At 31.9% G+C, this 26,753-nt stretch overlaps 1 protein-coding gene across 6 annotated transcripts in view; it reads right to left on the reverse strand.

Annotated features, from left to right (window-relative positions):
* The window catches only part of LOC126735603 (WD repeat-containing protein 81), a 295,976-nt gene extending 269,596 nt beyond the window's left edge, over positions 1–26,380 (reverse strand). For all 6 annotated transcript variants that reach the window (XM_050439654.1, XM_050439652.1, XM_050439651.1 and 3 more), the window contains exons 1-5: positions 26,110–26,380; positions 19,662–19,956; positions 11,359–11,599; positions 2,188–2,407; positions 1,960–2,129 (exon numbers count right to left, since the gene is read on the reverse strand). In XM_050439654.1, coding sequence (XP_050295611.1) covers positions 1,960–2,129; positions 2,188–2,407; positions 11,359–11,599; positions 19,662–19,956; positions 26,110–26,207 — 1,024 coding nt within the window. In that variant the 5' untranslated portion in view covers positions 26,208–26,380. The remainder of the gene's footprint in view (positions 1–1,959; positions 2,130–2,187; positions 2,408–11,358; positions 11,600–19,661; positions 19,957–26,109) is intronic.
* Positions 26,381–26,753: the final 373 nt, after the last annotated feature.

The following is a 26,753-nucleotide window of genomic DNA, read 5'->3' on the forward strand; positions in this document are numbered from 1 at the left end:
GCTTATAAACTTTGTTTGTACAAATTTTATTAATCTCTATGAGCATGACAAAATAATCTCAGCCGAATACAAATAGTGTTGAAATATTTATATTTTATAATTGTATTTATATAGTTTTATAACTTTAATAATCTTGTAAATGCTTTATTATGGAGTGGAATCGATTTTATAATCTTGTATAAAACTATTGAACGAGTTTAATGAAATAAAAATATTTTATTAGGCCCTTTTTGACTTTATACACGATTTATAAATGCTTATAAAAGCAAAAAATTCAGAGATTAGAGGGACACAAAGTCAATGGTCTCAAAAGATGTTTATTTTAAAAAAAATGATTACACGTGTTTCGCCCTAAGGCATCGTCAGATCTAAAAGAAAACAGAAAGCAACCCCAGTATGAAACAACAATGCATAGACACAAATTACAATATAGAGATTTGACTTAACGGTAAAGCTATTGGATTAACACCACAAACATTCAAGTTAAAACAAAAATAAATACATACAAAATAAAAATAATGACATTCACATTAATTCCGGTGTCAAAACTAAATAAAATAAAAGTAAACAAAACAAGCAGAGTGAGGTTAAGTTGAACGGGGGAACGGAAATAAAGCAAAAAATAAAATAAAAAATAAAAAGTGAAATATGACTCGGTCGAGAAATGAACCAGCGACCATCGGGTTCGTAGGCAAGCGCTTAACTTACATGCTATCCAGGTCGTGATAAATATTGTTAAAAATTAAATGTGGTTCGAAGGTAAAAACATCATTCACACAAGACAGTACAGGACTCCTTTTTGCCCTTGTGATCTCCATCTTCTCTAATAGGTCAAGCTTCTTTCCCTTGGGGCACTCATGAAAGATTTTTACATTTTCCCGGATGGAAGGAAAGTGTTTTGAGGACAATAAATGACTTGCAAAAGCCGATTTAGTCTCGGTGATTTCGGTATCTTTGTGTTTATTATATTCTCTTAAGTGTTCCTGCACTCTCGTTATTATTTTCCTTCCAGACTGACCAATGTAAACGGCATTACATTTCCCGCAGTTAAGTGAGTAAACTCCCGATTGGGTTAAGGGTTCTCTTTTATCTTTAATGTTTACGAGCTTTTTAAATAATGCGTTGGAAGTTTTGAATGATATCTGTAAATTATAGTTTTTAAAAAATTTAGCAAATCGGGAGGAGATACTACCAAAGTAAGTGAGGCAATGAAATCTAGAATTTTTAATGCTGGTGTTATGGATTAAATTATAGGAGAGCTTGTATTTATTATAAAATTTGAAATAAATTCTATTAATTATACTTAATGGAAACCCATTATTTACTGCAATCTGTTTAATTGTAGCTAACTCTTTTTGAAAGGCGCTTGCTGATCAGCAAGCGCCACAAAGCCGCTTTGGGTTGCTTTCTCTTTTCTTTTAGATCTGACAATGCCTTAGGGCGAAACACGTGTAATCATTTTTTTAAAAATAAACATCTTTTGAGACCATTGACTTTGTGTCCCTCTAATCTCTGAATTTTTATTATCAAGAGGTCTCTTTGAGAAAAATGGACTACTTTTTTGAATTATAAAAGCAAGTTTGACGACAATAAAGTTTTTTTAAAACGTTATATGGCATGTTATAATTTTTTATATAATCTATTTATTATTTTCTATTATTTTCTATAACCTACATAGATAATTTCAAGCAAATTTATTCAAGACATACAATAGTATGATACCTTACCTTATACCTTAAATATAAGGTATCAAAGATACGGTATCAAAAAATAGAAACTGAGTTGATTTATTATAGTATGTTAATACTACTAAGAAAAAATAAGAGAAAATTAGATCAATATAGACAAAGCGAATGTGTGAAATCGTGATGCTAGCAAATTTACTACATAATCTTTTATTTCCTTAAATCTTACTTTACTACAGTCCGTGGACAGCTCTAATAATAAATTCCATATTACCTGAAAATTTATTTAAAAAAGATATGTATGTGTAGTTTGAAATCTTCCTTTCAATCCAGAGGTTACAGAGTTCCTCCAAAGATTCATTCTGCACTTGAACTTTATCGTAAGTTTTTATTCCACAAAATTGGCATTTAAGTGAACTCCTTTCAAATGTGTGCCCAAATCTCCTAGAAACCATAAATTATATCAATAAAAATGATTATATTAAGAGATTGGTTTACATACCGGCAATCTTTTACAACGCCATGTCGGTTTGTATAAATAGGTTGCGGCTGTTGTATGCAAAGATTAGAATATAAATGGGGAAAAATATAAAGCCACAAGTCATCGTTTAAATAAATATCATTTAGCGTAATATCTCCGAGAGTAAGGCTCTGGTCGTGCATAGATTTAAACAACCAAATCAACTGATAAATTACAAATAAAGGTTTGGAATAACATTTATCTAAAAATAAAAGTTCATATTTATTCAGTATAAAATAAAAATAAACAATCAGAGGAAAAAACAATATTAGGTGCTAAAGAGTGTTGCTTTTTTGAACGCTAAGGGATTTCATTGAAAAGAAATATATTTTAATATAGAATATATCCGTATAAAAGTTTACACATTAAATGTTTAGTACAGGTTATTCCAAAAAAAACATAATTTAAGGGTGTATCGCCTTTATTACCGAAATGCAAAGTGGTTTAGTAAAAATCCATGTTTTTTTCGTCTAAAAAGTAAGATTTGAAATTATATTACCTGTTTTGAATGTCTTTTGTTTTAAATTGCACAACTGGCATTCATTGTTAATATAATTAAATTGTTTGACATTATTACATCAAAATTTTAACATTGTTTACAAAGTATAATTAATTTCAAATTTGAGCAATTTAAAATAATTAAAAATGCCAGAGCAATATTCCAATGAGGTGTAACCCGATATGCCTTTTGTGTAGAGAATATGAAAGAAAATTCCCTAACGGAAGTTCGTCATCATCATCATTCAGCCCTATGCATCTAAAGTTGAACATAAGCCTCCCATAAATTATTCCAGTTGTGTGGGTTCTCAGCTTCCTGGAGCTAATTGCCAGCAACTCTGTTGACATATTCTCTCCATCGTGTAGCTGATCTGTCTCTACTTCTTTGTCAGCTTGTAGTCTCCACTCTATCATTCTTCTGGCGCCCATCAGTCATTCTAGCCACATGGTCGATTAAGTTCCACTTGAGTCATGTTGTGCGCTCGATAACATCCGTGACGCCTGTTTTATTTCCTCATTTCTAACTCTATCTCTGATAATCAGTCCCAGTAGTGATCTTTCTAGTCTTCTTTTGGCTACTCTGAGGGTACGAACATGCCGAACATACATGGATGAGCGTGGTGGAGGTCTCTCTTTCTCAATGTTTATTTTTTTATGAGAGCGCACATACCAAAGATGTGTCACCCTTTCACCCTCGTCACCATCATCGCAGTTTAGAACTATGTCAGAATAAAATAGTTTGTTTTGCATCGCGATTGAGCTGTTCATTGCGTGGTAAAATGTTGGTTTATGGGTGATTTTCAAATTACCTGATATTCGCCGAAGCAGAAGATTTATTTATTAATTCCTTGTTGAGACATGAATATTACATTTAGGTAAATTAAATTATAAATCAAAAGTGTCACAACCAGGTTTCCTGCAGCTAAAATAGGGTTTGCATGACAATTATTCAGTGAGGCAAGGTTTGATTTTCGTCTTCCATCACCACAAGAGGTAGGCTGATTATAAGCAAGCTCAAATCAAACGCTGCTGGAGCAGACGGAATGTTAAAACTAAATATTCCGCTTTTGTTAAATCATATCATTCATATCGTTAATGTTTGCCTAGAGAACCGGATATTTAGCCTGGAGCCTATAACCTAGAAGAGATCCGTAATATGTCCAATACCCAAAGTTAATTCTCCAGTAGACCAATTAGTTTATTATCCGTCATTAGTAAAATTTTGGGAAAGGGTTATTTACAATCAATTATTTGCGTATGTAAATGAGAATGGGTTATTGCCTAGCAATCAGTCTGGATTTCGCCCAGGACATGGAAAAACCACAATATTACTTTATGTCACGGATCTTATAATCAAGGGTCTGGATAGTGGAATGGCTACTATTTTAATATTGCTTCATTTTTCTAGAGCATTTGACTGCGTAGACCACGATTTACTAATTTCTAAACTTAAGTTTTTTAGATTGGGAGAGCGTTCTTTTTCATTCTTTGAAAACTATCTAAGTAATAGAAAGCAATTTGTTAAAATTCCCGCTGGTGAATCAGTTTGTGCAGAAGTTATGTCTGGGATGCCACAAGGCTCCATTCTAGTAGTAGAGTTTAAACGCGAAGATAATCCTTCTAGAAACGATTTTCGTTTGCATTGTTTTGCTAAAATGTAACACCTATCTTAAATCATTTCTTATACCTTAAGAAAGCAAAATTGCCTGGTCGTCAAAAAATCGTAGTGTCCAAAAGCTTAGTGTGGTTTTAAAAAAAATTACGAAAAAATTTTTTTGCGTAATTTACATTTAATAATTTACATCTGCGCGATATGCTTAATAATTGGTGGAAGTTTTGTTTTGAAATTCCAAAAGGAAGTATTTTATTTTTAATTTTAAAATATCTGTGGAACACGCTCTTATTTGGAGTTCCTTAATATAAAACGGCCCGTTCTGAAACATCGAAATTGCAATATCATTTACACGAAGATATCTCAAGAACGGCAATTCTGATCAAAAAAATACATTCTATAAACGTTGTAGCCTAAAGATTTGGGAATCAAATGTTTTTTTGCTTTTGAAAATCCGATAAGTAGTTTTCTCAAAAAAGGCTAAAACGTCGGAGCATGTCGTTACGAGCGCGCTCCGCCACGGACATGCGAGGAAGGTTGAAATTCGCTTAGCTGGCATGGTAAAGCTGCCCTTATGGATTTTCAAGCACATACGGTCGCTTTTCCTCCAGCTTGCTGAATCATAAATTCAAGGGATTTTTTATTTACAGATTCCGAAATGAAATAATAGTGTTATTGTGTTGGTTGATACAAAATAGTGGTTATTAGTGTTGAGGTTTTTAGTTTTTATTGACGATTTTTCAAACATATAATAATATTCAAGATACTTAAGTCATTTTAGAGATGAATATACAAGTGAGTACTTATGCTGTTTGTTAGAATGTAGTTCTTACTATGTAGTTTTTTATGCCGATAATAGGAAAGTTTGAGCATAGCCAAACTTTTTAGCACTAGCGCAATAATTATTTTAAAAATTCTATTCAGTTGTTGGTACTTTTATCTAATATAACAAAGCTAGTTTCCTAAAAATGTTCATTTTTATTTTGGGTAAATGTATTTTATAAAAAATATTGTTTTTATTGTTTAAAAATATGTTTAGTAACATCTGCATTAATATTTTATGTATTATTTATATTTGTGTTTATATTTAATCCGCGAAAAATTTCCTCATGCGCAAGTAAAATTTTTAATTAATTTGAATTTATCCCTTTTTGTTCTTGCTACTTTTTATTATTGTCATTGAATCTATCTTGTCTATCTTTTTAATACCCCTATTTGTAACAAAAGTAGGTCATTTTACATCTAATATTTTTCTAGAGTCAAGACATAATGCAGTACTAGTTCCGACAGTGATCTAGATTCAAAAATTAAATTAAAACTCACAAGAAAAACAATCAGCTATGAAAGTATAAATATTAACTACCAGCTCTGTGTTTTTTGTCAAAAAGGCGGACAATTGTATGAATCTCAACAAAAATCCAAAAAAAAATTCGTTGAATGTACGAAAATCCGCATGAACATTAGTCAAAGCAATGACTCCTTATTAAACCATATATTTTTAAATTTAAATGAGTTGAAGGAACAAAACGTAAAATGGCACAAAAATTGCTATAAATCTTTTACAAGCTCCCAAAATATTTCATCATACAAATTAAAGTATACAAAGTTATGTATACCAATATACTACCAGTAAATACACCTCAAAAACCCAATTTGCGGACAGATCGATTCGATGTAGAGAAGTGCATCTTTTGTCAGAAACGTTTAAAAAACCAAAAATTAGGTCAAATAATGACCACTAACATGGAACAGAAGATTAGGAGTATATCACGAAGAAATCCGACATTTTACAGCAGGATTGGAGAAAATGATTTGATTGCATCTGAAATTAAATATCATGCCTCTTGTGTTTCTACACAATTACGAAATATAGAGAAAAAGTTTGACAAATAGAAGAAAGTAGCACAAGTGGAAAACGAACATTCGATGAAGAAAATGCACATATACAACAGTTATTTAATGAATTGGAGCGAGGATTTAACAGAGGAAAAGGTTATTCGACAACTACAGTGAGCCATAGATACCAAGAAATTTGTGGAAACATCAGTTTAGACGATAGAACTTTAATTAAAAAAATTCAGGAATATTTTGGCAATGATATAGAATTAGTTTCGTCTCCAAGAAAAAATGAACAGAGGATGTTTTTAAAAAGATTTTCCAAAGAACAAGCCATTGATACAATAGCCCATTACACTGAAACCAAATCTTCGAAAATATTTTTTGGTACATCTGAAATACAAATTATAACTAAAATTTGCCAAGATATAAAAACAGAAATAAAAAACATACCAAAAAATTCGGATTTCAAAAACTTAAATATTAACGATTACAAAAAGCATATACCGCAAACTTTGTATTTTCTTATTAGTCTTCTTGTGTGCAATGATGATGGCGATAATTCGAAGGAAACAGTTATGCTGAATATTTGCCAAGACATTATTTTTGCAAACTCCAATGGAAAAAATATACACCCAAACATATTGGTCTGGGATTATTAGTGCATCAGGAAACAAGGTCAATACGTTAAGGGTACGTAATAGTATTGCTCAAGATGAAATAAACCTTTATTTACAAAATGATAGTTATAGTTCCCAGACAACTAGTTCGCAATAGATTTGTTCAATTCGCTGCTGATAATATTGACATCATTGAAGAAACTTTAGACAAGGCACATTTCATGGTACACAAATGGCTGCATTCCAAAGAGGTCCAATTACTAATATCATGTCCGGAAGTTTTGGATTTTTACCTCATAACGTAAAACTAAATATTCCTCATAATTTTCATTCATTAGAGAAGTCTGGGTTTGATAAAACTAAAAAGAACGATCACATTACAACTCATGAGTTGTAATGTGATCTGTGTAGGTCTAGGCCTGATGATGTTCCGACAGGAGCGAAACACGTGTAGCATTTAAAAAAATTATATGGATTTGATGAGACCGTGACTTTGTGTTTTTACCTTTGTTTTGTTTTCGTTTGGTCTCTTAGAGAAAAAATGGATGATACGTTTCTATTCATCTTCACATCTATTTCCAAAACGGGGTTTTCCTACAAAAAACTACTTTTTACTGAAATCGGGTCTTTACGGTAATAGATACATTACATAACAATAACTTTATTAACAAAATAACTAATTACTTTGAAAATATATTTACAAATATTGAAATGAAACTGAAAGCCCCTATGTTGTTACAATTAAACAGCTACATATAATTTTATATATCTTAGTAATTCGAAAGCTCGCTATTGTAGCAGCGTAAGGTATATTCCGCTATTTTAACCGAAAAGCGACCGTATGTGCTTGAAAATCCATAAGGGCGGCTTTACCATGCCAGCTAAGCGAATTTCAACCTTCCTCGCATGTCCGCGGCGAAGAGCGCTCGTAACGACATGCTCCGACGTTTTAGCCTTTTTTGAGAAAACTACTTATCGGATTTTAAAAAACAAAAAAACATTTGATTCCCAAATCTTTAGGCTACAACGTTTATAGAATTTATTTTTTTGATCAGGATTGCCGTTCTTGAGATATCTTCGTGTAAATGATATTGCAATTTCGATGTTTCAGTACGGGCCGTTTTATATTAAGGAACTCCAAATAAGAGCGTGTTCCACAGTTATTTTAAAATTAAAAATAAAATACTTCCTTGTGGAATTTCAAAACAAAACTTTCACCAATTATTAAGCATATCGCGCAGATGTAAATTACGCAAAAAAAAATTTTCGTCATTTTTTTTTTAAACCACCCCTAAACTACCCCCTGGACACTACGATTTTTTGACGACCAGGCAATTTTGCTTTCTTAGGGTATAAGAAATGATTTAAGATAGGTGTTACATTTTAGAAAAACAATGCAAACAAAATGACACGATAGAATTATTTTTAAACTCCGCTATAGGGCCACTTTTATTTTTGCTGTATACTTTTGATTTAAACAAAGTTGTGGAATTTTCCCAAACTCAAAGTTATGCCGATGATACACAGCTTATTTATACTTTTGATCTATTGGAATATAATAAAATTGACGCACATGTAAACTAGGACCTTAAAAAAATCACAGCAAGAAACACAACTTATTTTTTAAATGCAGGGAAGACTAAAGTTTTACTTTTCTCCTCTATGCAACATTCTGAGTTTTTAAAGGAATACCTTAACTCTAAAATGAATGGCAAAATGTTGGAGTTCATTGAGGCTTCCAGAGATTTGGGTGTTTGTTTGGATTCTCAATTAAGATTTTCCCAACATATATCTAACTTATGCAAGGCCTGCAATTTATCGCTAAAGGTACTGTATGCGAACAAACATATTTTAAATTTTAAAGTTCAGAAAATGCTTTGCGAGTCTTATGTTTTGTCCAAAGTATACTATTATCCATGTTAAAGTTTTGTAGACAGACAACGATTGCAAATAATCCAAAATAATTGCGGTAGATTTATTTACAACTTAAAAAAATTCGATCATATTTCTCACAAAATTAATCAGCTTCAGTGGCTTAATGTTTCTTTCGTCAGTACTTTTTTTTATTAAAGTTTTATTTAAAAAACAAAAACAATCCATTTGGATGAGACCGTGACTTTGTGTCCTTACCTTTGTTTTTGTTTTCGTTTGGTCTCTTAGAGAAAAACGGATGATACGTTTCTAAAGTTTTATTTAAACTACTTAAAACATCTGTTTCGCAGTATTTAAGATCCAAATTATTGTTTTGACAAGATGCTATTATAATACCCATTAGATCTAATACTCTTTCTATGCCGAATCATCACAAGGCCATTTTCAACGTTGTTTTACATATAATATAGTATTATTGTATAAGTATATCAAACATTTTAATTTAAAAAATCTTTTTACATTTCTCAAAAAAATTAAAGAAATACTTTTTAATTCTCGGCAAAATGTTGTTAAGGTATAGCCTGTTAATATGCTATTACATTATATTGTATTTATTAATTGTTAATTTAAAACATTAAAAAAATTGTTAAATAACATTTATTTATTAATCTAGTTAATTTAAGAAATTTTAATATAGTATTGTTTAATCTATAACTTGTTATATTATATGAAATTTTAACATCAAGTTTTGTTATTGATTCTAGTTTGCCCACAATAACACCTACAATTTAACCCATGTTAAAAATAATTCTACGCTCCTTTTATAAATGTGTCTTAATTATAACTAAAGAAACCTAGACTTAGTGTCCTGAGGATGACTTAATATAAGTCGACACGTCGACATTTAGGTAAACAGGTTTCTGTTTTATTTCTGACCCCACCCAACAACCCTCCGCAATATAGTAAGTATTTATATTTGCGGACTAGTATTATTTCGTTACCACCGACCTTTGCATTTTCACTTGGTATCAAATTAGTCATGAATTGCGTCTTTCCAAAGTTCATGTTTAAACCGACTTCTTTTCCAATGACATCTAACCCAGTAATCATAGTTCCAGTCTCTCCCAAGTTGTCTATTATTAGAACTACGTTGTCGGCAAATTGTGAGTGGGAGAGCGTTTGTATAAGTGCGGAAATGTATAAAACTGGCTGGGTCAATACCAAATACCAGTACCTATATATTTAAAATTTATAAAACATAAATTATATAAATGCAGGTAACGTAAATTAAAAATTTTATTAAAGTAACTTTTTAATTTGAACTAAATGCGTTTTGATAAGACAGAATAGAAATAATGAAATTTCCATGGCCAATTTATTTTTTCTGATCAACTATTAGAATTTCAGACGCATGAAAGACTTTCCTTAAACCCTCTTTACTCGAAAACGGGAAGTTTAAGCGACTTATTGAAAGAGTACCTTTTTACGAAATTTTTACTACTTTTTCCAAATTAGGCCTTTCAACAAAAAAGTTGTAGCAAAAAATAAGCACTTGTACCCCTCTTTACTATACGCCACTGACAATTTTAAAATTTCTGTTTATGAGAATTGTGAATGATGCAATTCTTTTGCTGTTTCCAAATTTCATGATTTTGTGAAGTAGGAACTTGTTGCCCTCAAAAGAAAAAAATTTTCGAGCAATATCCGCCTGTTTAACCCCTTTCCGGTAATCGTCGATTATTCGCATTATTCGCTTAATATCGATGGATAAAGTTATACCACGTGGCATTGTGAATATTTTTCAAAACTAATAGTAAGGAAAGTCAAATCAACAGAAACCAACGCATAAAACTCAGAGACTGAACAAATATGTTGTTTGTCAATCCAATTTTGGCCACCTAGCAGTGAAACAAAATTATTGGAATTTGATAAAAAAAAATATTAAAAAAAGTGCAAGCAATAAAAATCTATGGAATTTGTTTCTTCAAACTATGTTGTTTACATTCCTGAACACTAATAGGCTCAACCGATTTTTCCTTTGCTTCAGATAAAATATATCCATAAAAATGGAATTTGTCAATCTACTTTTGGCCACCAGTGTATATCTTCCTAAATTTGAAGTCGGTATTTTTATATAACCTAAAAATTGTTCATATGAAATATTTTTGCGGAAAAATGAGCCATACATTTTAACAAGTATAATTCTTTCTTAATTCGCTAAAAGAATATTTTAAAATTTCAAAGATAGGGAGTGTTTTCAGCCTGATTTATTTTACCCTGACAATTTTATCAAAGTCTGACCTCGACTTTTTATTATGGTAGTCATATAAGTAGGCCACCATAACTAAGTATATGGATCAAAAATACCGGGTTGTTCAGAATTTGCGTGAATTAAATAAAATTCGGAGTGAAACGCCCTATATTTCGATTAGAAAAGTCGAAAAAAACACCCAAATATTATGAATTTTTTGAAACGCCTGTATAACTTCTATATGCTTTTTAGATATGTTTTTTTCTCAATAAGACACCAAGTATAAATGTACTATATGTATAGTATATAAAAAGAAACCATTTGAACTTGTAAAAATTTCAGAGTTAATAAACTTTGTTAAAAGTCATACTGATTTTTGAAATGAAGTATAAATGGAGCATGTAATAGTATAATTAATTCCGTGGAAACATAATATATCCTTAATCACCTAGAATAATTCTTACCTAAAACAGCTGGACTAAAAGTAACACAATCAGCTAAAGTGTGCTCCAAATAAGGAATGTGAAATATAAATATTGCATTTAAGGTTTCAATAGCACAGTAAACCGGTATAACATTCGGATGTGTATCAAAACCTTTTAAAGGTTCAGTGTTGCCTGTTGGATCCATGGCATTAACAATCGGGCATCCATATGTCCGAAGAATTACTTCTCTTAGAGCCTGATTGTAATCCAAAAGAGTAACCTACCAAAAGAATATGTTAGATTATTGAAAAATAACTATCGATTTATGATTTATAATTTTTATACAGCGTGTTTCAGAACTATGGGATCAAACTTCTAGGGGTTGTTCAGTGCAACAGAAGAATCCATTTGAGTATAGGAACCCATGTCCGGAAATGCGTCACTACGCCACTACGGCCCTAAGACGCGTTAAAATTTATAAAAAACATTAATTACTTAAATAGGATCTGCTGCATTTATTTTTACCTTTTGTAGATGATACCATAACAACAATTGTTTAAAATCAACGCTTATCAATGTCAATTCTCAATGTCATGTTTAAAAATTTTATAGCTTACAATTTTTAAACATTTATTGCTAATGGAAAACTTTACCAATCAAGAATTGGCGGATATGCATTTGGCATACGGAGCAACAAACTGCAATGCACGAGCAGCATCGCGGTTGTATCATGAACGTTATTCCGAACGAGAGCATCCTGGATACAAAAAGTTTATTGCGGTTCATCGGCGGCTCGCTGAGACAGGCATGTTTAAGACCAAGATGCACGATACTGGTGTTGCTCGTCTTTGAATTTGAAAAAGAGGTGCTTCAGCGAGTTACCGATGAACCATCAAATAGCACACGTGACGTCGCTAAGAATATGAATACGAGTAACGCTTCTGTCTGGCGGGTACTACACGAGCAACAACATCATGCTTACCACGTCCAGAAAGTTCAAGGTATGACTGCAGCCGATTATCATCCTAGAGTTCAATTTTGTCGGTGGCTTCTGGATCACATCATTGCACAACCAAATTTTTTACGATATATTTTGTGGACTAATGAAGCCTCTTTCACAAGAGACGGTATTTTTAATAGTAGGAATAGCCATGTTTGGGACGAAGAAAATCCTAATGCAATTTTTCCAAGAAAACATCAGAATCGTTGGTCTGTCAACGTATGGGCAGACATTGTTGATGATTATTTAATTGGATCATACCTTCTACCGGAACGGTTAACAGGACCTATTTATCTGCGTTTCTTGGAGGAAGTTCTCCCAGAACTCAATTTGAAAATGTTCCACTAAACGTTAGACAGCAAATGTGGTTTCAGCATGATGGAGCGGCAGTACTTTGCTGTTCAAGTACGCGAGTATTTGGCTCAGCGGTTTGGGCACCGTTGGATTGTCAGAGGTGGAGCAGTTCTTTGGCCTCCTAGGTCACCCGATTTAACGTCGCTCGATTTTTTCTTGTGGGCACATGTAAAGTCTTAAGTCTACGAAACTCCAGTAGAATCAGAGCTAGACTTAATTGGACGAATAACAGCAGCATATAAAATCATTCAAAACGAGGATCAAAATTTTAGTGTAGTCCGCCGAATTCATGTGCGGCGTTTAAATCGGTGTATTGAGGTTAGAGGAAGACATTTGGAACAATTGTTATGATGGTATCATATACAAAAGGTAAAAATAAATGCATCAGATCCTATTTAGGTAATTAATATTTTTTTCTAAATTTAAACGCGTCTTAGGGTCGTAGTGGCGTAGTGACACATTTCCGGACATGGGTTCCTATACTCAAATGGATTCTACTGTTGCACTGAAAAACCCCTAGAAGTTTGATCCCATAGTTCTGAAACACCCTGTATTCTATTTAGCATAAAGTATTTAATTAAAATATAGAAAAGTGAAATAAGAAATTTTAAAAATCTTCAAATTACAGAGAACCAAGTTATTAAAGTATTATTTCAACAACCTATGGGAACTCGAAATAAAACAATTCTTGAGGAAGATGGTCTAAGATTTTACATAAGATGCTTAAATTTAACCCTTTCATCCCGGCTAACGCATATGTGCGTTACTTACTGACTTGCCAACAGGACGGCTGACGCATATGTGCGTCAGGTATTTAACTGCCCCCTACAACTGTGTTTTATGACGTAATATAATGATTCTAAGAAAGCATTTCTGACAGCCGGTTGACGCTCTGGTGCGTTATCCGCCGCCGCGTATTTGCGTCACCCGGCTGTACGGGATGTTGTTTTATAACGCACGTGGTGCGTGGTGTTAGTTGGTTTGTTGTTGTCGCAAGTTCAACACGCGTGGTGCGGTTTGGAATTTTGATACATTTTCTATAACTACTTCATTATAAACTGTTTAGAATGCTATTTTTATTTCATTTATTGGTTAACACAATTACAAATAATTTAGATATTAATGTAAGTTTTAAAAACGCCTATGGATGACGCCTATGTGCGTCATCCGTCTCCCAGGCATGCTATTTTTTGCCGTCCATGCGGCATAACAATACATTTTCGTACCGTATTGAAAGGGTTAAGTATCTAATATCATTTCATCATGAAATTCATAACCATTAGACCAGAGGTTAATTCAAAAAAATCAACCATAGTTCACAAAGAACCTAATTTTTAAGTTATAGCATTTAACAAAACAAAAACAATTGGTGAATATTTAATATTGGGGGCATCATTATACCTATAAATAATTAAAAAGAAAAGCCTCAAATCTTGTATATATTAGAAATTTAAAATCTTATCGGACAATAAGACCACAAACACAACACTTATGATGGACTAACAGAATTTTTAAAACACTTATATTTAAATTTAAACAAACGGTATTACTGGTCTACTGGTAAATCTACAATATTTGTATATAAACACATAATCATAGGTAGGTATGTTAAAAATGAGCAAGGCAAAATAAAATAAAGAGTGTGAATTGAAGCTTACTCAACTAGATCATTAAAAATTAGTTGTTCACCAATTTTTTACTCTTGTCACAGGCATGCAATAATTTAATGCCATCTTCTGATAAGAAAGAATGTTTTTGGAAAGGCTCACTTTGGCTTTACATGCTTTTTTAATCTGGCGAGCTGCGATAAAATGTTACCAAAATATGACAATATTTAACGATAGCTTGGACTTATTTACAAACCGATAGTAGATCTTATTTATGGTTTTTGTAGGCGAAAAATTCTTCCCAGCAATTGCTTTAATTCCGCAGAGTTCCTTAATAAATGCTTGGTGAAATGAAGGGATGTTAAATGATCTATAAAAAAGCGAGATAACTCCTACGCTACCCGATGTCACAATTGTGACTTCCTTATTTACTAGAATTATAAGGATCAAAAAATGTTTAATCTGGGTGGAGAACCGTGCGACATGATTGTGAATAGTGCATTCTATAGGTGTGCACGCGCAAATCGTTTATTTTGCCGGGAGTGCATTCTTGTCATAACCTGAAAAGTTTCAGATTATTTTCAACAATGGCTCGTGCAGGTAAGTTATTATTTATTTAAAGAATTTAGGGGAAAAAAGAAGTGCTTAATATTAAATAGGTATAATAAACTTCAATTAAGTGTATTGTTTTTAGAGATTGAAAATATATTTAAAATTGTTGATTCCAAGAATGGTTTTGTTATGTATATCACAATTGTAAGCCATGGGAGTTAACATGGTTTTAATTAAGTTGGAAACAATTAATTCTTTTTTACAGGAAGAAGTAAGGGAATTATTGATTTGGACCATCTAAGGGATGATGAGGAGGCATTGTTGCAACTTCTAGACGAAGTTGGGTCGGATTTAGAGTCCGAGGATGAAGAAGATGAGTTTGAAATTCACGAAAAGATCCCAATTGTAGCACCAAATGAAGCTGATAGCTCTTCAGATTCAGAAGATGATTTACCCCTCATACATTTCCAGACTCTCCAGTGGAAGCATGGAAACTTTAGAAGCAAGGATTTTCCTGTAAAAGAGAACTATACTCCATCCATCGTAAAAACTCCAAACGAATATTTTGCTAAATAAGATGATGATTTTTTTGAGTCTCTTCCACTTCCTAGTATTTCTTGCAATAAAATGCAAAAGAAAACAACTTTACCTCTCAAGAAATATAGAAATTTTTCGGAATGAATGCTTTGATGGGATGTATTCATCTTCCAAGGATACATATGTATTGGAATGGAAAATATAAATTCCCATTAATTGATGGGGTCATGACCCGACAAAGGTTTTACATGATACGTGTAAATTTACATGTCGTTGACAATCTTAGCGTCTCAGAAGAGGAACAAAAAAAGAATAGATTGTGGAAAATACAGGGTGTCCATTTATAAACTGACACATTTTAACTGATTATAAGTCGAGAACAAAAATGACAACAATGTGCGGTTTTCACAGAACTTCATCAATATTTTAAAAGTTTTTTTCTTGACAGTGTTGGCAAAAATTTACCTGAAATAGGAGGAAAAAAATTAATGATTTTCAAAGGCCGATTTCTCAAAAAAAATTTCACCCATATGTACTTTTTAATTTCACATGAAAGCCTGTTAAATCCCCTTTCCGAAAATGTTTATAAGTTGTTTTTAAGTTGTCTTAACTTCATTATTTTTTTTTACAGTGCCAATTTTAGTAAATGACACCTTTTTGAAAATTTTCCTAGAATAATTCCTATTAAGTAACATTCTCGGTATCAAGTGACAACAATGACAATTGTAGCTTGTCAAGGAGGCTGTGAGTTGGACAATTTGTTTTGTGGGCTTTAACTACTGTGAAATATTTTTAACGTCATTCGTTGGGCAGTCCCAATAATTTGATTTCTATATGTATTTTTGCATTTTTTAAAGATTTTGAAAGGTTTAAATATGTTTACCACCCGGGAAAAGGCTCGTTGCGTGTTATTATTTAGTGAATGCAAATCAATTACGCAGACGAGAAGATTTAGGCTGATTTTTAAAAGGGCTCCACCTTCACGCAATTCTATACTTCATTGAGTACGCCAATTTTTTCAGGAGGAAACAGTTAAAAGAAAAGTTAGAACAAATCTAAATGCACAAGATAATCTGTTGGATGATATTTTGCTGGTAAAAGAAGTGTTGTCCTTAAACAATAACCAAATATCTATTAGGAAGATAGTTCAAATGACAAATATGTCAAAAAGTCAAGTACATAAAATTCTAAAAATAATTAAGTTTAAACGCTACAAAATTCAAAGTCAATTCACAACTCGAGTGTATAACGAATTTGAAAGAGATTCTCCTAAGCTGAACGTTTGGTGTGCAGTATCGAAATCTAAAATTTATGGGCCATTTTTTTTTTCAAGAAGCAACAGTGAATGAAAACAATTACACCGATATGTTGGAAACATTTTTTTATCCTCAACTTCAGCAGGATGGAATTTTAGACAGAGTCTACTTCTATCAAGACGGTGCACCACACTTCTCCAGGGTCGCAAGGGATTTCTTAGATATTACTTTTGGAAACAGATGGATAGGGCGAGCAGGTCCAATCGAGTGGTCCATTTCGTATATGGGGATATGTGAAAGACCGTTGCTACAATCCAACCCCAAGAAATTTGGATGAACTGCGCAACAACATAGTAAACGTTTTCAACCAAATTACACTGCGAATGCTACAAAACGCCTTCGCCAACTTATTTCTCCGTCTACATTTATGTTCTGAGCAAAAAATATTCAGCAGCTAATTAATTAGTTATAAATTAAAATTAATTTCTTCAATTGTTTGTTGTTAAAATTGTTGTAAATAGTTGTAATTTAATACATAGAATAAATACTTTTTATAGACATGGCAATAGCGCAAATTATTTAATTATGATCATGTTAAAGGGATACATAGGCAATTATCAGAAAATGTTCATCAATCACCGAATATGTATTCTAGGAAAATTTGCAAAAAGGTGTCATTTACTAAAATTGGCTCTGTAAAAAAAAATAATGAATTTAAGACAATTTATACTTTTTCGGAAAGGGGATTTAACAGGCTTTCATGTAAAATTAAAAAGTACAGGGTGTTACATTAAGAATTTTTGAGAAATCGGCCTTTGAAAATCATCAATTTTTTTCCTCCTATTTCAGGTAAATTTTGAAACTTGGCAACACTATCAAAAAAAAAAACTTTTAAAATATTGATGAAGTTCTGTAAAAACCGCACATTGTTGTCATTTTTCGTTCTCGACTTACAAGCAGTTAAAATGCGTCAGTTTATAAATGGACACCCTGTACAGCCGGCAATTGATTTGGTCGCAATAGATGTAAAGCCATTGAAAGAAAAGAAAAGACAACTTTTTCTATTGACGAACAAATGATTCCTTTTTTGGGAAGATGTCCAGTTCGACAATTTGTTAAAAATAAACCAAAACCAGTGGGACTGAAGAATTTCGTTCTTACGACATCCGACGGACTGGTATTGGATTTTGAAATCTACCAGGGCAATACTACCCCACTAAAAGATAGGGATTTAGGACTGGGACCCTCAATAATATTGCTTCTAGCAGAAACATTACCTCAAAATAGTTACCTGTATTTTGACAGATACTTTTCAACTATTGCTTTGATGAACAAATTGACAAGTTTGAATATAGATGCAACTGCTACAATTATGTCCAACAGAGTGAAAGGGTTTGATTTTAAAAAAGACAGTTTAATGAATAGGGGAGAGTCAGAAGAAGCTGTTAGAACCGACAATAAACTTTGCATTACAAAGTGGAGAGATAATAAATCTGTTTTAATGATATCCACAGCTTTTGGAAGACAGCCGGAAACTGAGGTGCAAAGATGGAATAAAACAGAAAAAAAAAACGTTCAGGCATAGCATGCCCAGCTGTTGTTAAATCATACAACGAAAACATGGGTGGTGTAGATGTTGGCGACGAAATGATGGAATACTATCGATCTTTCTTTCGAACCCGGAAATGGACTCTTAAAGCCATCCTACATTTGTTCGACTTAGCAATAGTAAACAGCTGGCTGGAGTATCGAAGGGATTGTTATAGTCAAAACCTTCGAAGCAAAGACATTATGGATCTTTTGGAATTTAGACTAAATCTTGGGGAATATCTGATTGCCGGTACTAAGAAGTGTGTATTGGAGGAAACAGAATGCCAAGAAAATATAGAGGAATAGACTAGCGTCGAAGAAAATGAAATAAAAAAGAGAAGAATGCCTTCCAGTTTGCCCTGTGCAGACAAACGCTTTGATGGTTTTGAACACTGGCCAAAGAATGAAGAAATGAAGAACCCAGTTAAATGCAGGTTAGAAGGGTGCAAAAGTCGGTCCAGAATGCGTTGCCTAAAATGTAATGTTTTTCTTTGTTTAACCAAAGATAAAAACTGTTTTATTTCATTCCATACAAAGTAATAAATTTTGTTTCACAATTGTGCTTTTCTAATGTTGGCTCCCTAGACACACTGTACTCCCTAAATCCCTTCCTTAACCCTTTCGAATATTTTTTAAAATAATTTTCCGTACCTTTTGACTCAACTTTATCGGCGTAAAATAAATATAAACCCCAAACTCAATTTTTTTTATCTCGGTACCGACAGTGATAAAGCTGGCAAATTTGTAGAATGTGGAGTATTGGAATTAAATTTTATTACACTGTTTGTAGAATAATTCTTTCTGTATATTTAAAATTCGATTTTATTATTTTCTTCTTGTTAACAAAAGGTATAAAAAAGGTAAGGGATAAATTGTTGTTTTTCATTTCAAGCACAAACTCAATTTAGGGGGAGTTAACAAAATTTAGAAAATCTCACAACTAGTTCATCCTACATTCACATATCGCCAATATTAATTAAAAACAAGGTCCCAATTAACTCCATACAAATAGCTATTAACAGCCAAATAATTTGCATTTATAAAGTCATAAAAAAAACTTTAAATTTTATAGTTTTTTCTTTACCATTGTTAAAAGTTAATTCAAAATGATAAGGCTTATGATAGACAGATTTATCAAAAACACAGTCAATAGGTAGCCTCACTCACCACTAGGTCATTCCTATTTGTAAAAGTAAGATCAAGAAAAATATTTCTATCATTTGGCACAAAATTCTTTCGAAAAAAGTTAAGGTGAGAATAAAATTCCCCAAGTGTTAACCCACTTGAGTTAGGTGGGCATCGAACAACAGTTCCAAACTCATCATGTTTCCCATATCCTAAACACACTATATATAAAAAAGATAGTTACATAAATAGCACAGGCCTTCCACAGAAAGTTTTGTTAATACTGTTCTAGTTTTATTTATTTTAAATGTTAGTACTTACTTCTGAATCATTGATTCCTTCTCCACCACCTCCATATTTTTTATAGGCCTCTTTCCATAAGTTCTTAAAATTGCTTTGAGAAATATATTGCATTAATTGGGGAAAAAACAATGGGTTTTCATCATTTGCGGTTTTAGGCCTTATTTTAGGAAGCGGAACAACTTTGCATTCCCGTTTCTTGTTTACTGTGATAATTACTTTGACCCATGGGGAGTTCGGTTTTTCTAAGATATTCCATGCTTCTGATTTGGGTTTTTCTACGAAGTCTATTAACTTTTGGTGTTTAAATATTGACCTACAAATAAAATTTTCAAATTTGTATTATATTGTATATATTATTTGTAAATATTTCAAATATTCAAAAATACTACAGTATATACAAGAACCATCAAAAGTAGTTTAAGACAGGACATTGATAATCGGAAGTGCCTTGTTTCCAAAATACAGAGTGAAGACATTTTTCAAAAAAATCTTTTTTTTTTCCTCTATATTAAAAAAGCTTTAAGTGATTTAAATGAATTTTTTAGGTTTTACATAATAGGTGGTGAGGCAACTTTCTGAGCAATTGGAACAAAGTGTGTCCATATTTTTGTTATGTTTAGTGTCGGTGCATACCTACTATCGAATTCTATGACACTTTCACTGAACTCTTTAAAATCAATATTTTATGATATAAGCAGAAGCTACTTTGGTATATATATATTTTTTTATTTAATTAGTAATGCATATTGGAATGATAACTTAACATTTTATTTTGTGTAAATAGCTACATGATAGATAGTAAATTGTGTATTTTCTTAAACTGTGATTTAAGATAGTATTTCATCCAAACATATGTAAGTACTATTTGTTTATTTGTCACTGAATAAATTATGTTAAATCTAAACAGGAAGACTGTAGACTTAACAATGACAATTCCCTAAGTAGTGGCAGTAAATTTGCTCTATTCGCCAATGATCTGAACTTAGTGTGAAGTTAACACTCTCAACAAGACTGCCAGTTAACCTTCAGAAATATAAGATGTCAATTTCTTTGATCAAAGATGAGTTTAACTTTGGTTACATAATAAATGATGCCATACTCCCAAAATGTGACTGTGTCCATGACCTGTCTGTTTTGACAAACAGCTTAATATAGATGCTCATGTAGATATAAGATTGCAAGATCTTCTTTAAAGACCCTAGGCTTCATTATCACTAGTAAAATCATCTATTGTATGCATTTTTATTATGGTTTCCTAATAATGTAGTGCATATTAATATGCATATTGATTAGTTTTAGGATAGATATGAACTCTGGGAGGGGATTCAGATTAAGAGAATTTAAATACTGCTGATGACTGAGCTTCTTCATCCTCACTGAGTGAGGAATAAGGATGCTCTATCACTTAGTGGAGTCGAGTCTGTCCAGACAGTGTCTGGCCTTTGTGTCCTATATAATTTATTTCAGGTAAACCATATTTCAACTGATACTGGCTCAATTCTGGTCTTGGTGTTGGCACCTTCCTCAGATGTAACTGTTTCCATGGCAGATTTTGCATTACTTCCAACAGACAATCATCACCCTCCAGTGTACTGTTGTGTGAAGTGTGGAAGATTCGCTTATTAAAATTTTTTGATAAAATTTCCTTTGTAAGTAAAAAATAAAATATGTGTAACATCATAGTTTTATATTTGCACCTAAACAACTTAATGTCTGTATGTGCAACACATTCATCAAAATTGAAAAATAGTTGCAAAGAAGAGGGCACACAAGAGTTTTTTGAACTCACAATTGGATGCCGATTATCGCACTTTTTCGGTACTAAGGTCAAGATGTAAAATTTAAAAAAAACACTGCTATGATGAATATGTGTTTCATCTCTTAGGAATTATTTATTAATTCTCTTAGGAATAATCTGCGAAATATTTGTATATGCGATATATTAGTTCTATCCCAAAGCCTTCTGAGAGAATTGTTTATGGTTTTTTGGTGCGTCATCTTTTGTGTTGTAATTAATGACAGACAATTTGGTTTTATGTCAGGGCGGTCTACCGAGTTGAATGTTCTCACTTTTACTGACTGTGTTATTCAGTCTTTTGAGGAAAGTTGTCATGTATATGCAGTGTATACGGACTTCAGTAAAGCTTTCGACCGCATCAATCATGCAATTTTGTTAAGAAAATTAAGCAAGTACCACCTTACCGGTCCCTTATATATATATGGGTGAAAAGCTCTTATGTAACCATAGGCAGATTATTAAACTGTCCAATTTTGAATCAAATGAAGTACCGACTCCATCTGGTGTTCCCCCAGGGACCCACTTGGGGCCATTGCTTTTTAACATCTTCATCAATGATATTGGAAGTTGTTTCACGAATAGTTACTACCTGAAATTTGCGGGTCACCTTAAAGTTTACTGTAGAGTCTAAAATTTGAGGCAATCATATCAAACTTCAGCTTGACTTAAAAAGGCTTGCTGGTTGGTGTACCGCTAATAAAATGGTCTTGAATACCAATAAATGTCATTCCAAATGTTTTACTCGAGGTACAGGCTAGCTTGTATACTATTAATGGCCCTCCTCTGGGAGTGTTATCTAGTGAAAAAGACCTTGGTATAACTTTCGACTCCCATTTAAATTTTTCTCTTTATGTCACAACAACTGTATTAAAGGCTATGCAAATGCTTGGTTTTATTAAGAGGTGCACTTGAGATTTCCAGGATGTTGCTTCTATTAAGCTTCTTTACTGTGCACTAGTTTGTCCTCACCTACAGTATGGTTCATGTATTTGGTCACCTCATTAAAACAATCACATTCAGATGATTGAACAGGTTCAGCACAAATTTTTAAGATACATTGCTTTCAAAAGAAATGTTTCACTTCCTATTATCTACCAAGTTTGAGTCTGAGCTTAGTATCCAAACCCATTATAAACATCATGACCTGTCAGTCTTCTATGACATTCTTCATTCTGGATCTTGCTGCCTAGATATCCTCTGTAAAATTGGTCTATATGTTCCTTATAGTATATTCCCTATGTGTTCCTAGTCAGAGGGTTTGATCTTCGGCAACTATTGGAACTCTTGAATCTATATCCATTACAACTCAGAAAAATAATCTTCTCTGTAAAATTCCTGCATGGGTTACTGAATGGATTAATTGATAGTCCCGTACTTCTTTCTGGTGTACGTATGTGATATAAATTTCTCTTCGGTTCATGTGATTGTCAATATCTTGGTGGATCATTACTCTTGGGATTAAGACCCATGTGTTTAAGTTAAAGTTAGTAGATATATTGCAGTTAATTTAATTTTGTTGATATGTGATTCTCTTATTAAACTTTTGTAATTGGGTTTTTATATCATATTAATAGTTTTGTTTTTATTTGTTCTAATTTTTTGGATAACTTTTGAGGTTGCAACTTTAGATTTTTTCTTTTCTTTTATTTTTTTAGGTTTGTTTTGTGTTTTTTTTTCCATTAAACTATCTTTTTCATTGTTTTGCAACTGTTTCCTGTTATTGGACAAGTTGCCTCTTGAAAGTAAAGACTTATTATTATAGGCACACACCCTCATCCCATATTCCATCCCACCGAACCAATTATGAAAATAATTTCTTTGTTTCCAGGGCAGGCAAACTTGCTAACTTAGATCAGTTGGATTGTTTTACTAATAGAACAGAATTTTTAAGACTGTTGAAAGCCAATGTTCTGTGACTCTATTCTATGATGTAAAAATATTTAAGTCCAATTGTACTTTACCTATTTTTAAGGTTTTTATCAGACATCATTATGACTTTTGTGCAATGTGTAGTGCGGGTGAAGTTTTTCTTCTCTTGTTATGTTTTATATTGTTGTAAATTGGGCAATTGCTCATTGGAAGAGAAATGTGGCTAATTTTGATATTCCCTTTCATCACATAATAAAATTTGAAAACTGCTTTGCCGACTATGCGGTGGAATTTCTGAATACAAATTATTTGCTGGTGGCTGGCTCTGGTCATTATTCTTTTAAGAGGTTATTATTCTTATAGAGAGCATATAACGCCCTATCTAAATGAATTTAAAATTTTAAATATGGCCAACAGACGAAAACAACATTTTTACTGTCTCATACACAGAGTAATAAGTACTGGCAAACCCCCCTACCTTTTAGAAAAATTTAAACCGCTTCCAAGAACTACTTTAGGGCTACAGCGTACCGCCAATGACCAAAGCTATATTGTACCCCACCATAGAACTTCATGCTATGCAAAAAGTTTTGCATACACTGCTGTTAAAATGTGGAATAGCTTGACACAAGTCCTTAAGAATTCAAAATTTTTGTTTTTTAAAAATTCAATAAATAAGATCCTATTGGAAGAACAGACTAGGTTATAAGTTTTAAAAGTCACATAAATAAATTTAAGTACTTAAATAAGATCAATATTATAATAACTTCGATGTTGAGATTTTTAATTTTTTATTTGATTTTTTATTTTATATTGTTTCTAATATTCTACCACCCCCTGACTTATTCCTAAAATCTAAGTGTCATCAAGACTCATTTTCCTTCTGCGCGCTCCCATTCTCTTCCCATTCTCTTCAGAACTCTTACTTTTAATTGGTCTTTTTGTTTTCTTTTGTTTTTTTTTTTGGGAATTATTTTATTAAGTAGTTTTTTATTTATTTCTCTTTGCATACTTTATATGTACTATTTTTTTAATTTATTTTTTGTATTTATTATAGTAGCTATTTATTAGGTTAAGGGTCCTTTCGCAGGGGTCCGCTCAGCGGTCACTGTTACCGGTTTTGTAATTGTGAATTGGTCCTTTTTTGTCAACTGTGTATATTATGTGTAACTAAATGACATGTATTTTTTACTTTTGGCAAAATAAACAATTTTGAATTTGAATTTTAATCAATACGCCAAGTTTTTACAAGAGATGATAACTTAATTTTTACCTCTCTTCTTAATACTGTACTCCTGGATTATGTTAGTAGGCTTAAGTTGTCTGTATATTTATTTTTATTTAACTATTTGCTTCTGATTATTGTTTTTTTTTACTGTACTGTAATTGTATATGTGAATGTATAGTGTTATGAAGAGGGTTTTATGTGAATAATGCCTTTTGTATACATAAGCTATATTATTGCACAATAAACTTGATTTTTGACTCTGAGTGTAATATCAAAACAGGTAAGCACCACGGCTGCTATAAGTGCTTTCCATGCATATATCCAGTTTAGGCTACAATATAAAGTTTTTTTTAGGGGCGCAACTCATCTGAGGTATCTACACAGTATTGGGGTCATGCAGAGAAAAGGAGCCCGCAGAGTATTTTCTGTATAAGGCATCAAGAAAGCTGTTGACTTTCCTAGAACATCAAATTCTGACAATCACAGGAATGTATATATTGGATACTGTGTTATTTGTATCTTATAATAGAGATCATTTTTCTGATTTTGATTTAAAACATTATTATAATACTCACAAGAAAAATAGTCTGGTAGCAGAAAAGTTCAATTTTATCTACCTACAAAAAAAAAGTTAAATATTGCTCTATAAAGATTTTTAACTCATTGCAGGAGAGAATTAGATGTTTGTCAAGAAGTAAAGTTAAATCATCCATTTTGTATAAATACCTAGTTAATAAAGCATTTTATAACATCAGTGAATTAATAATCAATAATCTTTAAATAAATTTAACAAACACTCACATATATGAATATAATAACTCATATTGTTATGTGTATATCTATTTTTTTTTATGTGATATCAAAATCAGCCAAGAAAATAAGAACAAAATTTTAACTTAGTTGTTGTTAAAATATCTTGATATTTTATTTATAAAGGTTCTATAAGTACAGTTATAAATCTAGAAAATCTTTTATATGATATTGTTTTACACCCTTCTGGGTCTTTTTAATGTTTATTGGAACAAATAAAAAATGTCTACCTATCTATTATCAATAATTGAATTGAACATTTCTATTTCAGTAGTTAAGTTAAATGCTGGATCTTAATGTAGTTTTTTAACAAGTTCTATGCCTTTGGTTTCTTTAAATAATTAAAAGTTTATTTGTTCAATATTCATCTATAACTGGACATACAAAATATGACTAAAGTTTTTTTTTTAGTACCACTTTATTGTAAGCTTTGTTTATTTATATGTTTAGGTGTTATTATTATGTTAGGTGTTTTTGTGTATGTTATGGTGAGTTTTTGTTGAATTTTCCTTTTTTCGGGTTACATCATTTTAATTATTGTTCAGGTCTGATGATGCTCTAGTCAAGCGAAAAATGTAACCTTTGTAATTTTAATCAATGTATTTGTGATGCTGTAGATTATGTGTTTTTACCTTTTATAAAAGTGTATGATCAGCATCTTTGGGATAATGGATGAATTTTTCGAGTTCGATATGACTAAAGGTTTTTTTGTTATAAGTACTAAGCATGACTCATTCAAATTGAATTTTAATTTTACTTACTTCAACCAGGATTTATGTACCAAAGCATCAAATCTTTCCTCTCTACTAGTCTTTTTAAGGTACTTGCTGGGAATTCCTAATTCTTCGAAAACATCCATTTTAATAGTTAGCTAAAAAGTTTCTTCATAATAAAGAGGATTTCCTTTATTTTTACAAGCACAAATCGTAAAAAAAGATAAGCCAGATATATTATTACAGTACAATAACAAAATAATCAAACGTCTAGTTTAAAAATAATTATAGTTATTATTCATAAACAATAATAAAATATAACACAACATCGTAACATAACCTCTTTTTTATCAACATAAAATACGTCACTGTGACATTTGACAAATCTGAGAACGCAGCATTCATGCTCCTCAGTTCCATAAACTGCGTGACATCATATTTTTTCAAAATTAGAAAATACAGGGTGTTTCCTAACTACGGTACGAAACTATACAGGGTGAATCGTTAGGTCGTTTTACGAAAAAAAGTTCCTATGAACGTATGTCGGGAGTTGCTTTGTTTCTGAGATACAGGGCGATGAAGGTTCAAAAAAATAACGGTATTTTAAAAATACTATAACTATCCTTAAACCGAGTTGGTTGAAATTTGGTGCAGTTATTTGAAGTTATAAGACGCTTATTTAGCTGTAACTA

This window comes from Anthonomus grandis, chromosome 4 (assembly GCF_022605725.1).
Source record: "Anthonomus grandis grandis chromosome 4, icAntGran1.3, whole genome shotgun sequence".
NCBI lineage: Eukaryota > Metazoa > Arthropoda > Insecta > Coleoptera > Curculionidae > Anthonomus > Anthonomus grandis.